The 11,581-nt window shown below is 51.3% G+C and overlaps 1 protein-coding gene across 3 annotated transcripts; it reads right to left on the bottom strand.

The window, feature by feature from the left end:
• Nucleotides 1-700: 700 nt before the first annotated feature.
• On the bottom strand, nucleotides 701-9,905 carry LOC146808940 (maternal B9.15 protein-like). Of its 3 annotated transcripts, none has more exons than XM_085614257.1 (5): nucleotides 9,344-9,905; nucleotides 7,045-7,250; nucleotides 4,951-5,088; nucleotides 4,045-4,246; nucleotides 701-3,454 (listed from the first exon to the last, which is right to left on the bottom strand). In XM_085614257.1, exons 1-5 carry the CDS (start codon nucleotides 9,359-9,361, stop codon nucleotides 3,266-3,268), a joined length of 753 nt encoding a protein of 250 aa, XP_085470383.1. In that variant the 5' UTR covers nucleotides 9,362-9,905; the 3' UTR covers nucleotides 701-3,265. The 3 variants fall into 3 exon arrangements, with proteins under 3 accessions (XP_085470383.1, XP_085470384.1, XP_085470385.1); XM_085614258.1 differs by lacking the exon at nucleotides 9,344-9,905 and adding an exon at nucleotides 8,269-8,680; XM_085614259.1 differs by lacking the exon at nucleotides 4,951-5,088 and having other exon boundaries at nucleotides 2,971-3,454.
• Between the last annotated feature and the right edge of the window lie 1,676 nt (nucleotides 9,906-11,581).

Here is an 11,581-nt window from a genome sequence, read left to right on the forward strand (position 1 = left end):
AGGTTATTTATACTTAGAGAGAACTCGTTTTTTAATTGGCCTGCCTCTTTTTTCCTTAACTGTTCTGTTTACTTGTGCAGTGAAACTTCTGTGCAACATTTGCTTGCCGTCCCTTTATCTCCCTGTGCCTCCCCCTCATCCCTACCACAACACTGCTGGCAGACCCCACCACCCCTCAGAGGCCACTGCTGTTTTGCTCCTGTTTTTGTTACTTCACAACACGCTTATTTATGAATCGCACCAAGCCATGGGCTCAGGGAAATTAAACAATCAGCATCACAGGATGTTGAGCCTAACAGCAGACTCGGACCTGGTTCCCCAGCTCATTAGTCGACAGTTCTCACCACTACGCCTAATCCTACGCCTAGCCATGATGCAGGGTGTAAAACCATGTGGCCATAAGAGGTCCTAAGGACCTCTTTTGGCCACTTATGGTACTGCACCCTGTAACATGGCTAGGTAAAAAAACATTGGCCTTTGTAATGCCAATAACTCCAACTCCAACAAATGCGAGACTTATTGCATTTAAAATGCTTGGGTAAAATGTTGGCTATCCATAGCGCTGTATCTTGCTCAAGAAGGTACTTTTCTGCCCGTACTCAGTTTGTTCTATACATCCACCCATTTGGCATGCCAGCACCTAGACATCAGGGTGTAGTAAATGTCATGGTTTATGATGAAAGTAAGCAAGACAGGGATTATGAATAAAAAATAAGGTTTATTTGGACATTTCCTGGTTGGCAGTAATAAAATTGTGTTGTATTTACACGCTTAGCACCAGAGCTGTATATACAGAGACGCTTCTATGTACAACAGTAATATACACAAATGCGGTAGGGTAACCTCACTATTGTAAATGTACATTGCACATAAATAGCAGAAAAGACTGGTGTGCACTGGGCAGTCCAACAGTTAAAGGTACACAGTAAATGATTTCATCACACACCATGGGCATAAGTTGGCCATTTTAGCTTCAAAAAGCGAGCACAAATCCACATGTTAAAGGCTAGCCCCACGTCCAGCGAAGGGCAGTCACGCTATACAATGTATTTGAACATTCAAACATATCTGAACATGATCTGTACAAGTTAAAGGCATCCTTTCCTTTAATTTAGCTTTGCCCCCTTTGTTTCTATTACCCTGTTTATACCCATTTTTCAAAGACGTTTATGTTTTCTGCACTAAAAACGTGCACCAGTAGTCATAAAGAATAAATATGTTCACAAAGTTGCGTCCACTTTCCTAGAGTGCTCTAGTCTAGCCCTATGAACCAGCCCTCATTAAAATGGTGGTACGCTGTGTACCGATAAGCCTGGATACCAGGTGTAACGCTCCAGTAAATACACACTGTTCCAAGAGGTCCAACAGAAAACAACCCGGCCTAGCAAAGCAGGAAAGTGTGTGCCCACCAACATGTCCACAGCTTTTTGGGAGGGCAACATGGGATGGTGGAAGAGAGGTAACTGAAAAAGCTGTGTTAACTGGAAAAATGAATGGGTGAGAAGCAAGGAGGGTCTCGAGTAGCAAAAGGCAGATGGCAGGTGATTCGGATTTATAAAGTCTCATTAGTATGACTTGGAAATGTTAAATGAGCATGAAAAGGAGAAGGGTCGGTAGGAACAGGAGATGCATGGTGACTAGGAACATGAGGACCGCAGGGACTAGGAACACGAAGAGGTGGGCGACCAGGAAGAAGATGGGATGCAAGAGTAAACCGGCTTCGCTGAGTAGGCACAGGAAGAGGTAGGCAACAAGGAAGAAGATGGGATGTGAGAGTAAACCGGCTTCACTGAGGAGGAACAGGAGGGCTTTGGCGATAATGAACAGAATAAGTAAGATATGAGTGAGTAGGAACGACAGGAAGAAGCGGACATGGTTGACTGAGAGTAGGTGAGGTGGACGACCAGAAACAGGTTGATAATGATATGCAGGCACCTAAGAAATTTGGTGAGCAGAGATTGGAGAAGACAGAGGAATGGGAAGAGGTGGAAGCCAGCTATGTAGGAAAATGAGAATTTGGATGAAAAGCAATGGGCAGAGCTGGGTATGTACAAAAGGCACAGCTGGCGGAACACTTCCTGTAGCGGAGGAACACTTCCTGTGGTGTCCCTCCTTCCCTGCTTATAGGAAAAAATGTTAACAATGGCTGTCAGTGTGCACATTTGCTGTTTCTTGGTGGTTCTCTTGTTACTAAAAGAAGGCACAGAGAAGGATCTGGGACCTGCCCAGAGCTATTTAGTAACTGAAGTTTTTGTATAACATGTGCCTGTCGGCCGATCATCATCCTCGTTCCAGTGTTACACTAGCACAACTCCAATGTGATTGCACGTGATTGGTGAAAATGTGAGCTGCTCCAGAAGTGGTTATGGCTTTTTGTGTGTTGAAGCTTGCTGGGCTCCTGTGTCCCGCTTGCTAGGCTCCCGAGTCCTGCTTGCTGGGCTACTGTGTCCTGCTTGCTGAGCTCCTGAGTCCTGCTTGCTGGGCTACTGTATCCTGCTTGCTGGGCTCCCAAGTCTCGCTTGCTGGACTCCTGTGTCCCGCTTGCTGGGCTCCTGTGTCCCGCTTGCTGGGCTCCTGTGTCCCGCTTGCTAGGCTCCTGAGTCCTGCTTGCTGGGCTCCTGAGTCCTTCTTGGTGGGCTCCTGTGTCCCGCTTGCTAGGCTCCTGAGTCCTGCTTGCTGGGCTCCTGAGTCCTTCTTGCTGGGCTCCTGAGTCCTTCTTGCTGGGCTCCTGTGTCCTGCTTGCTGGGCTCCCGAGTCTCGCTTGCTGGGCTCCTGAGTCCTGCTTGCTGAGCTCCTGAGTCCTGCTTGCTGGGATCCTGTGTCCCGCTTGCTGGGCTCCTGTGTCCCGCTTGCTGGGCTCCTGAGTCCAGCTTACTGGGCTCCTGAGACCTGCTTGCTGGGCTCCTGAGTCCTGCTTGGTGGGCTCCTGTGTCCTGCTTGCTGGGCTCCTGTGTCCCACTTGCTGGGCTCCCGAGTCCAGCTTGCTGGACTCCTGTGTCCCGCTTGCTGGGCTCCTGAGTCCTGCTTGCTGGGCTACTGTGTCCTGCTTGCTGGGCTCCTGTGTCCTGCTTGCTGGGCTCCTGTATCCTGATACATGCTGTCTGGGGACTAAGGGAAAAGAAAGGTACTGCCATAGAAAGTATTTTCCTCTACCCTAACAAGAGGACTGTGACCCCACAGCGAGGGTCTTTGCTTGATCGTCTGTTTTGGTACCTTTTGTGCTGCTGAAGCTGAGAACTGTTGAGTATTTGAGGTCGAGAGGAGATCAGAATGGAGACACCTTGTTCGGGTGGTCTTGCCCTGAGGAAGCCTGAATGCTGACAGGGGAGTAACTCATCGGGTGCTCGATGTCCGGGTAAAAGTATCCGCCAGTATGGAACACGGTTAAGTAGGCCTGCGCCATCCTCCAGTCAGGCACCCAGAGAGGCGTAGCACGGTAAACTGATCGGGGAACCTGGAGAGACAGAGAATGAACAGAGTGAGAATCATCCGGGGCAGTGGCCAGCAGCGCCCCAACCCAGCATCTGCCAGTTTCATTAGCAGAAACAGACAATGATATTCCAAAGACCTCGGTGCAAATTTGAAAGAAATTATTGGATAGAGAAATATTAAGCTTTATAGTCGTCTCTATAAAACAGACTAGAAAGGTCTATAAATATTTTCCTAGGCTCATTAAGGGGGTACTTGGGGACGTATTTATTTTTGGATTTTGGAGAGACGGAACCAGGCGCTTCTATTTGAGTAATGATGGGTAGGTGGGAACAAAATGTCAAACTTTGCCACACAAAACTCAGTAAAGTTGTCAAACTTCTTGCTTTGCAGTTTGTGAATTGGCGAGTTTCCCAAGTTTGCTTTTGGAAAAGGTTTTGCCTGTAAAGTTTTTGTATGAGAAGTTTTCCAGCAAATCTCTTTACAAGAATTCTGCTTCTGAAAGGGTTTTTTTCAGGGTTTTTCTCCCATAGACCTATTTTAGCTGAGACATTATCTGGGTATTTGCTTTTCCTTCTTTAAAGATCTTAAAGTACAGCGGTGTGTAGAGAGTACCTGTGCACGCGGAGCGGGTCCTGAGGGTCTGAGTGGGGTGGTCCCAGTGCCTTCATCATCAGAGGAGCTCGTAGACTGTACATCCGAAGAAGTGTCTGAGAAGTAGTCCGAGGTTTCCAGCTCCTGGGTTGGGGTCTTCTTGAAGCCTGGTTTCTTCCACTCGAAGCTGGCCACTGTGTAATGGCGCGTATTCTCCCCCAACCTGGACAATGAGAGAGTTAAGTGTGTTAGGGGCTACGTTGCGTCATTGTACTCTAGATATTGTCCAGTTTGCAGGCAGCAGGCCAAGGAAGGGGGTACAGCAGAGGTCATGCTGGGGCGCTGAGAACTAGTGTGGCAGAGCAGGGGTTTGTCTGACCCTGAATTCTAGAGCTCTTACACGATGCCCTGGTCACTCTCAGGAGCAAGGGTCTGAGCTGAGTCACCGGTGCACAGTGTGATGCAGGAAGGTGGGGGGGGTGGTGTAGCATGGTCAGTATGATTGGGGGGGAGTGGGGAGCGTCAGGTTTCCCAACAACCACACTACCACATTATATGAGAAGCAGAAACTGAGGTGGGGTTAAGGGGCAATGGAAAGAGAGAGGAGTGCGGATTGTTAGGGGTACTTAAATTGCAAAATTTGTCAAACTAATGTTCAAAACAGAGACGAGTGTGTTTTTGACAGCAGAGAGGGCATGTGAAAATCCCAGCTGAAATCCAACCGACTCTTCACATTACTCGGCTGAAAGAACTTGCACCCAACTATTTACTACAGAATACATTTTTAGGGGGATGAACACCCCAAACACCCCCACTGGAGCCGCGCCCCTGAAGATGGGGACTGAGGAGTCGCGCGCCTCGTGTACCCACCCTGCGCAATCCCTCCCAGCATCCCGTGCCCAATTAAAAACAACTGTGACGTCTCACCTGCAGCAGACTTCGTAGGGGTCGATCCAAAGAGTCATGACTTTGGGCAGGGTCAGCTGAGTGAACACAAGGCCACTCTGGACGCAGGCCTGGAGGAGGGAGGCGTCGGGGGGCTGCTCCTTGCTCAGCCGGATACACCTGGCGGGAAGGAGGGAAGAGAGAACCACTCAGCCAGGCAGCTAAAAGCATCCAACCTCAGAGCCCTCTGCCTCTCCAGCTGACCCCCACCCTCCACAGGGTCCTGCCTCTATGCTGAGGGTGCCATTCTGCCCCACGGCACCTACTAGCCAGCCATGTGACTCTGTGGCCCACTGACGACCTCGGAGTCTCTGATGAATACCAGAGGGGGCCAGCACCAGGCAGCTGTGGCACCGTCAACCCCAACTATAGCAGCTGTCACTGGGTCCCATGGCCTGCGAAAACATCCCTCTAGAAAGTTAATTCACTTCATTTTCGGATTCTGCGGGCAAAACCTCGTAATAACGCATTAATAGCGGGTCAGGATTAAGAAGAGAGGCTCGATGGCTGCTGAGGCTCGATGGCTGCTATGTCAGCCAATTTCATTTATGGAGCTTGAGAATGGAAGTATGGCACATCGAGTGAAAGGGACAGAAAGGTAGTTGAGAAACAAGCATTTGCAATGCAATAGGTCTCGCATTTACGCGAGTTTAAGCTATTGGCATTGTAAATGACGATGCCTTTTATTTATGTTTGAAAAACGAAAACACAAAAAAAGGCATTGTTATTTGCAATGTGAATAGCTCAAACTCGCGTAAATACGAGACCTATTGCATTGTAAATGCTTGTTGTTCCTTTCACTGTAGCAGTGACCTGGTTTGTTTTTAAAAAAATAAGACCTTTGGCCTCACGCTGTTTGTTCATTTGCATCTCACTGTTGCTGGGAACAAAGAGATTGCAGTCTTTACTGCCGATCTTTACTGCCGTGCGGCCCACGAAAGTAAAAGCAAACGAGTGCTTTCAGGCCTCCAAATTGTGCGCGCGCTCGGCCGGTGCACATGCACTGTATTTGGAGGCCTGAAAGCACTCGTTTGCACTTCCAGATCCCCCATTTACAAAAGCTCTCGCAAGAGCAGCGCTAAAGCGCTGTCTCAGGCGAGACCTAAAAATAGGCTGATTCAATGAAAGCAGATTGGAAGTTGAAAACAGGAAAGGATACCGGGGAAAAGCTAGACATAAATGGTGAAAGCAAGAAAATGTAAAAGGAATGAAACATAGAAAGACGGAAGGGTGAAAGGGTAGCTGAAAAGAAGTCAGGAAAGGTAAAAATGAAAAAAGGCAGCAGGGGATAAGGAGGGATGAACAAATGTATGGAAGAATGTCTGGAAGCAACTATTAAACTATATCTGAAACAGTGGATGGGTGGATGGATGGCGGAAATGACCATTGGATGGATGGAATGGTGGAAGTATGGATGAATAGATAAAAAGATGGATGGGTGGGTGGAAACAATGACCATTGAATGAATGGAATGGTGGATGTATGGATGAATAGATAAAAAGATGGATGGGTGGGTGGAAACAATGACCATTGAATGAATGGAATGGTGGATGAATGGGTAAAAGGATGGATGGATGATCCGCGAATAGATGGAATGGTGAGAGGATGAATGAAAATGTGAAAGGATCGAAAGGTGAAAGAGCATGTAAGAATGGGGGGACAGGATGGAAGGATGAATGTATAGATGGGTGAATGAACAATTCTAGAATGGGTCGGACTTATCTCGCTCTGTCAATAGAGCTCCTGTTCTAAGTGAGAGGCATTTACATTTTCCGGCCGCTCCTTTGCCAGGCAGGGTGTTTCCTGCCTTTGCCATTAAGTAAGCTGAGGGGCATCATTTTGTGCTTATGTGCTGTAAGACTTTGGGCAGCTTACTTGGAACACTTCAGGGCCACAAGTAGGGTATTCCCTCTCCAGAGGACCAGCACTGTGTCTCATAACTATTCTATAGAGTAGTGTCACAACTTGCCACCAAAGAGTAGCCTCAGAGCACTTGGTGGCCACATAGAACATGTAAGAAATGCAGAAATCTCCTGTGGGCCCCGCCCCCATGAGTGGGTAGTAGGTGAAAGTTACCTGTACGCCTGCCCCTTGGTAGGTCTGTCAGGATACCAGTGTCCGATGTACTTCTGGCACAAAAGTGCAGTCAGCTGTTCCCTGAAGAGCTCCAGTTTCTGGGTGTCCAGTGAGTTCCTTCGGTTGGCCAGAGACACCATGTACTCGACGCCGGCGAGCAGCTCTTCGCGCATGGTGGCAGGCACGGTCAGTGGCAAGGCTGAACCCTGGGAGGCACAACACAAACACAGGCAGGCATGAGTTTCCAGGCCATGAGCCAGCTTCTCAGAACAGGGTGATACATTACAATAAAACACATCTTACAGGGCACATTTGTGGTTCGGAATGTTGTACGTTGTTCAGGATAGAAACAAGATTTTGGGCTGCAGGAAAGTGATGCAGAGATCTCCCATGATATTTACTTTTTGTGCTGTTAAAGTGCCCCTTGTGTAGTGCAAATAGCGCTTTGTGTTGCTTTGCGTCAAGGAGGTGTTCCATGGGTGGCACTTGGACGTTCCTGGTCAGCAACTCAAAGTTTGTAATGTTGAAGCCTGATCTACTAAAATCGATAGACTGGACAATGCATAAAAAAAAAAAAAATCCTGGAGGCCTGCACAAAGGAGGATCAATGTTTACGTTTCTCCTTACTTTTCGCACATTGGATGTTGACGCATTCTACAGCAAACACCTAATGTGTGAACGCTTTTAAAGTGTGTCTAGGCATAGGACTTTGTACTGGAAGATTACACACATATGCACTGTGATGCTACCTTGTAGACTAGGGCATACACCCCAACTTTAGAAGACTGTGACACAAACAGAAATACCCACATACAGGATGCCACCCGGGTGCCATAAAAGCGCTGGACACAGACCAGCAGGCTGGGAGCACGTGGTGCAGGTTCAGAAGAAGCACGAGCCAGTGAATGCAGTCTGAACCATGGGAAAGCTAACAACCTATCAGACGCTGTGCGCGAGGTGCTACCAGAGCTCACGTGCGCAAGGCTTGGACCCGGCACAGCACGCGGCCTAAAGCCTGGGACGCGGCGAGGGGGTAGATCGCACGCGACTTGGGATTGGAGCACGGAGCAGGCCTAGTGCGGTTAGATGAGGCTGGTGCACGGCAGAAGCCTCGAGCAGCGCACGGCACGTGACTAATGCAGGGGTTAGATAGGGGCTGACGTGCGCCAGGGGCCTTGCGCGGCTTGGGTCTAATGTTGAGGTGAGATCGGGGCTTGCGTGTACCATGGCGCAGGGTTAGGGCAGAGGTTAGATCTGGGCTAGCACACGCCATGGATGGGCCTAGTGCAGGCCTTGAATAGAGCTTAGCGCAGCCTTCGGGCAGGGGTTGATCCGGGCTTGATGGAGAGGTCCAGCAGGTAGAAAGGTCGGAACTGGCCCGGTGCACACCACGTTAAGGGCCAATCACGCAGTAAGAAATAGGTGGCACGCACTGCGCAGGCCCGGCACACAGAAGAAGAGGCCATTCACACCGGAAAGGCCGGGCAGAGGTATGGACACAGCATGGAGCGGCCAGGCCCCCGCACAGCATGAGCCTGCCTTTGTAAATCAATGGAGACAAACACAGGCCTGGCAGCTCTGATCACCAGGGGGTGGCTCAGCTGCTACCCTGCGGGGAGGGGGGAAATCCAGGAGTCCCGGGGGAGGGGTGTGGGGGAGGTGTCACTCAGCCGTCTGCCGACACCCCGAGGCGCAAATGGTGAAATCCTGGAAAGTTCCAGAAGAAGGAGGGGCCGGTCCAAGGCATGCATGCCCAGTGTTCACACAGCGTCACTGTGAGGGGCTGGCACATGCCCGTGGCATACAAAGTGGGCACGGGAACGGGACACTACTACTGGGCTGAAACAGGCCGGGATTTACCCGGCCACGTGGTCCGTGGTCTATGCACAGTAACCGGTGCTTCGGATGTGGCACACGGTGACACCATATTCCCATAAATTGAGTATCCCATCATGCAGCGATCAAGAGACAGTAGTATCATCCAAACAGAACAAAGGACACCGCATAAAATGTTGCACGCTGCCGCACAATCCATACATGATGACGGAGTGGGTTGGCTGCCCAGATGTTGCACGCTGCCGCACAATCCATACATGACGACGGACTGGGTTGGCTGCCCAGATGTTGCACGCTGCCGCACAATCCATACATGATGACGGAGGGGGTTGGCTGCCCAGATGTTGCACGCTGCCGCACAATCCATACATGATGACGGAGTGGGTTGGCTGCCAAGATGTTGCACGCTGCCGCACAATCCATACATGCGGACGGAGTGGGTTGGCTGCCCATGTCTTCTTACCTGGTGCTGTTCCTCCATCTTCTTGAAGGCCCGGATGTCCTTGGTGTAGAGCTGTGACCACTCTGTGATGCAGTATCCGGTTTACGGGGCAGTATCCGGCTGTGCCAAGCCTCTGGTGCAGTATCCGGTTTAAGGAGCGGTTCCCGAGTTTAGACTCGTGCCCTCCTTATAGAAGCCCTTCCATGAACCGGTCCCAGGCGTTAATGATCCGATCAGGCCCCTCCAAGACCTGTTTGTGGGGCAGAGCCCTGTGTAAGGGAGGGTTCTCCTCCGTGTAGGGTAGACTTCTCTTTGGGGAGTAGGGTCCCTGTCAATGGTACGGCGATCCGTGAAGGGCAGGGTCCTCCTGGTAGGGTAGAGTTCACCGCCTGGCCTGGGGCAGAGTCCTGTTCGTGGCTCAGCGTCCCGTGTGCGATGCTGCTATCAGTCCTGGCCCAGTGAGTGTGAGTGACTCCTCTCAGGCAGTATCAAGGCTGAGGTGAGCCCCTGGGTTATATCTGAGAGGGGGAGGTGATTTGAAGAAAGGAAGCCTTTCGCCCCAGTATGAAGTCACCGACGTAATCTCTTCAGCCCCTCAATGAGTATTCATCGCCTGTGCCCATTGTAGTCCAGGCTGACACCTGTCTCGCCCCGCCCACCCCAACCCCCACTGCGCACAGACCACCTCTGGGATGCGTCTGTGGCGAGCTCCAGACACGCCCAGCCCCAGGTACACAACGGCCTCCCTCCACTCCGGAGGTGAGTGATTACACACACTGGAACCTCCTGGCTACCACCTCCTGGTAGACCTGTGTGGCAAGATGGGCCCAGAGTAACGCCTGAGCGGGAGATTGGAGTTTTCGTGCAGGTCCAGACACTGGCAGCCGCTCGGGCCCAGACACTGCCGGGCCCAGACACTGCCGCTCGGGACCCAGACACTGACAGCCGCGTTCGGGACCCAGACACCGGCAGCCGCTCGGGACCAGACACCAGCAGCCGCTCGGGCCCAGACATTACTTATGTCTCTCCTGCGCCACACAACACTGGCCACTAGATGTCCCCAGAGCCCTATCTTATTCCGTCAGTACCCTCCCAAGTCCCGTGTAACTCGGGCACACGCTTGGCCTGCACGCTAGGGCAGCGCAGACGCTCCAAGGGGACGATAAAGAAGAGGAGATGACAACAATGTCATTTAATTCATGATTCATATAAGAGAATAAATCCAACGGAGCTCGTGAGTAGAGCTGTGAAGAGAGCCCCAGAAGGCACCGCTGGACGGGGGTAGGCAGCAAGGGCAGATTTGGATAACCAAAAACTCAATTTAAGCACCCATCTCCACTAAGACCGAAAAATCACGACACCTTGTGTCCACTCTGCATTCGCCATGACTTGAACCCTCTCATCCCTGCCCTGTGAGGACGGAGGAGGGGGGTGGGGGCCGTGGTGTTACTGCCAGAGCTTCCAACTGGGGATCTAGGCTCACATCTCGGCGCCAGCTCAACATCCTGTGATTCTGGGCATTTCACTATAGCCTCAAAATGAATGCGGCCTTGTGTGATGCAATCGAGGCTCTTGTAAAGCGCCCCAAACATTCGGATTGATTTTCCGCCATATAAGACTGAAAAAAGTACAGATGTTAGCCGGCATGTACCAGTGCCCACGGGCCACTACCTCAAACCGGTCTGATGCCCTAGGAGTTATTTGATTTTTTTGTTTTTTTACTCCAAGAGTTTAGCTTATCTGCCAAGAGAAAGGCGGGGCGAAACCCCGCAACGCCCCACAAACGGACCACCCTTCCCACCCAGTACATCCTGGTCCTACAAGCCAGCCCAGACCTGCCCACCCTTTAGATGCAAATGTGAACCGGGGGCATGAGCTCTCAGCTGCACTCCTAGCAACGACCTGCGAAGTGCCCTCACCACCTCCCCCTCTCCCCTGGCACAGTGCCCCCCACCGCCTGTGAGGGGAGGGTCAGTATTGATTAAAAACATCTGAGGGACTGGGAAGAATGGCGGCTGTAATCGGCTATACCCGGCATGTCTAGGGGCACTCGGCAGAACAAAGGACCCCCACCCGCCCGCCGCCCCACACCCCAGAGACACCGCCCAGGCGCCCGCTGTCTGCTCACCCGCCCTGGTCATGTGATTCATCGTGTCCTTACTTTCACACAACATACGTGTCACCTCGGGCAACGCCCAGGCGGGAGAGCGCGTGGCAGAGTGAGAGGCGATGTGTGCCCGCATGGCACCGAGGTGCGCG

The sequence above is a fragment of the Triturus cristatus genome, chromosome 7 (assembly GCF_964204655.1).
Source record: "Triturus cristatus chromosome 7, aTriCri1.1, whole genome shotgun sequence".
Taxonomy (NCBI): domain Eukaryota; kingdom Metazoa; phylum Chordata; class Amphibia; order Caudata; family Salamandridae; genus Triturus; species Triturus cristatus.

Coding starts and splice junctions, on each gene's coding strand:
- LOC146808940 (XM_085614257.1), bottom strand. Junction 5,089..7,044: donor ACCAAGGGGCAGGCGTACAG/GTAACTTTCACC, acceptor CCTTCCCGCCAG/GTGTATCCGGCTGAGCAAGG. Junction 3,455..4,044: donor GACCCGCTCCGCGTGCACAG/GTACTCTCTACA, acceptor CTGTCTCTCCAG/GTTCCCCGATCAGTTTACCG.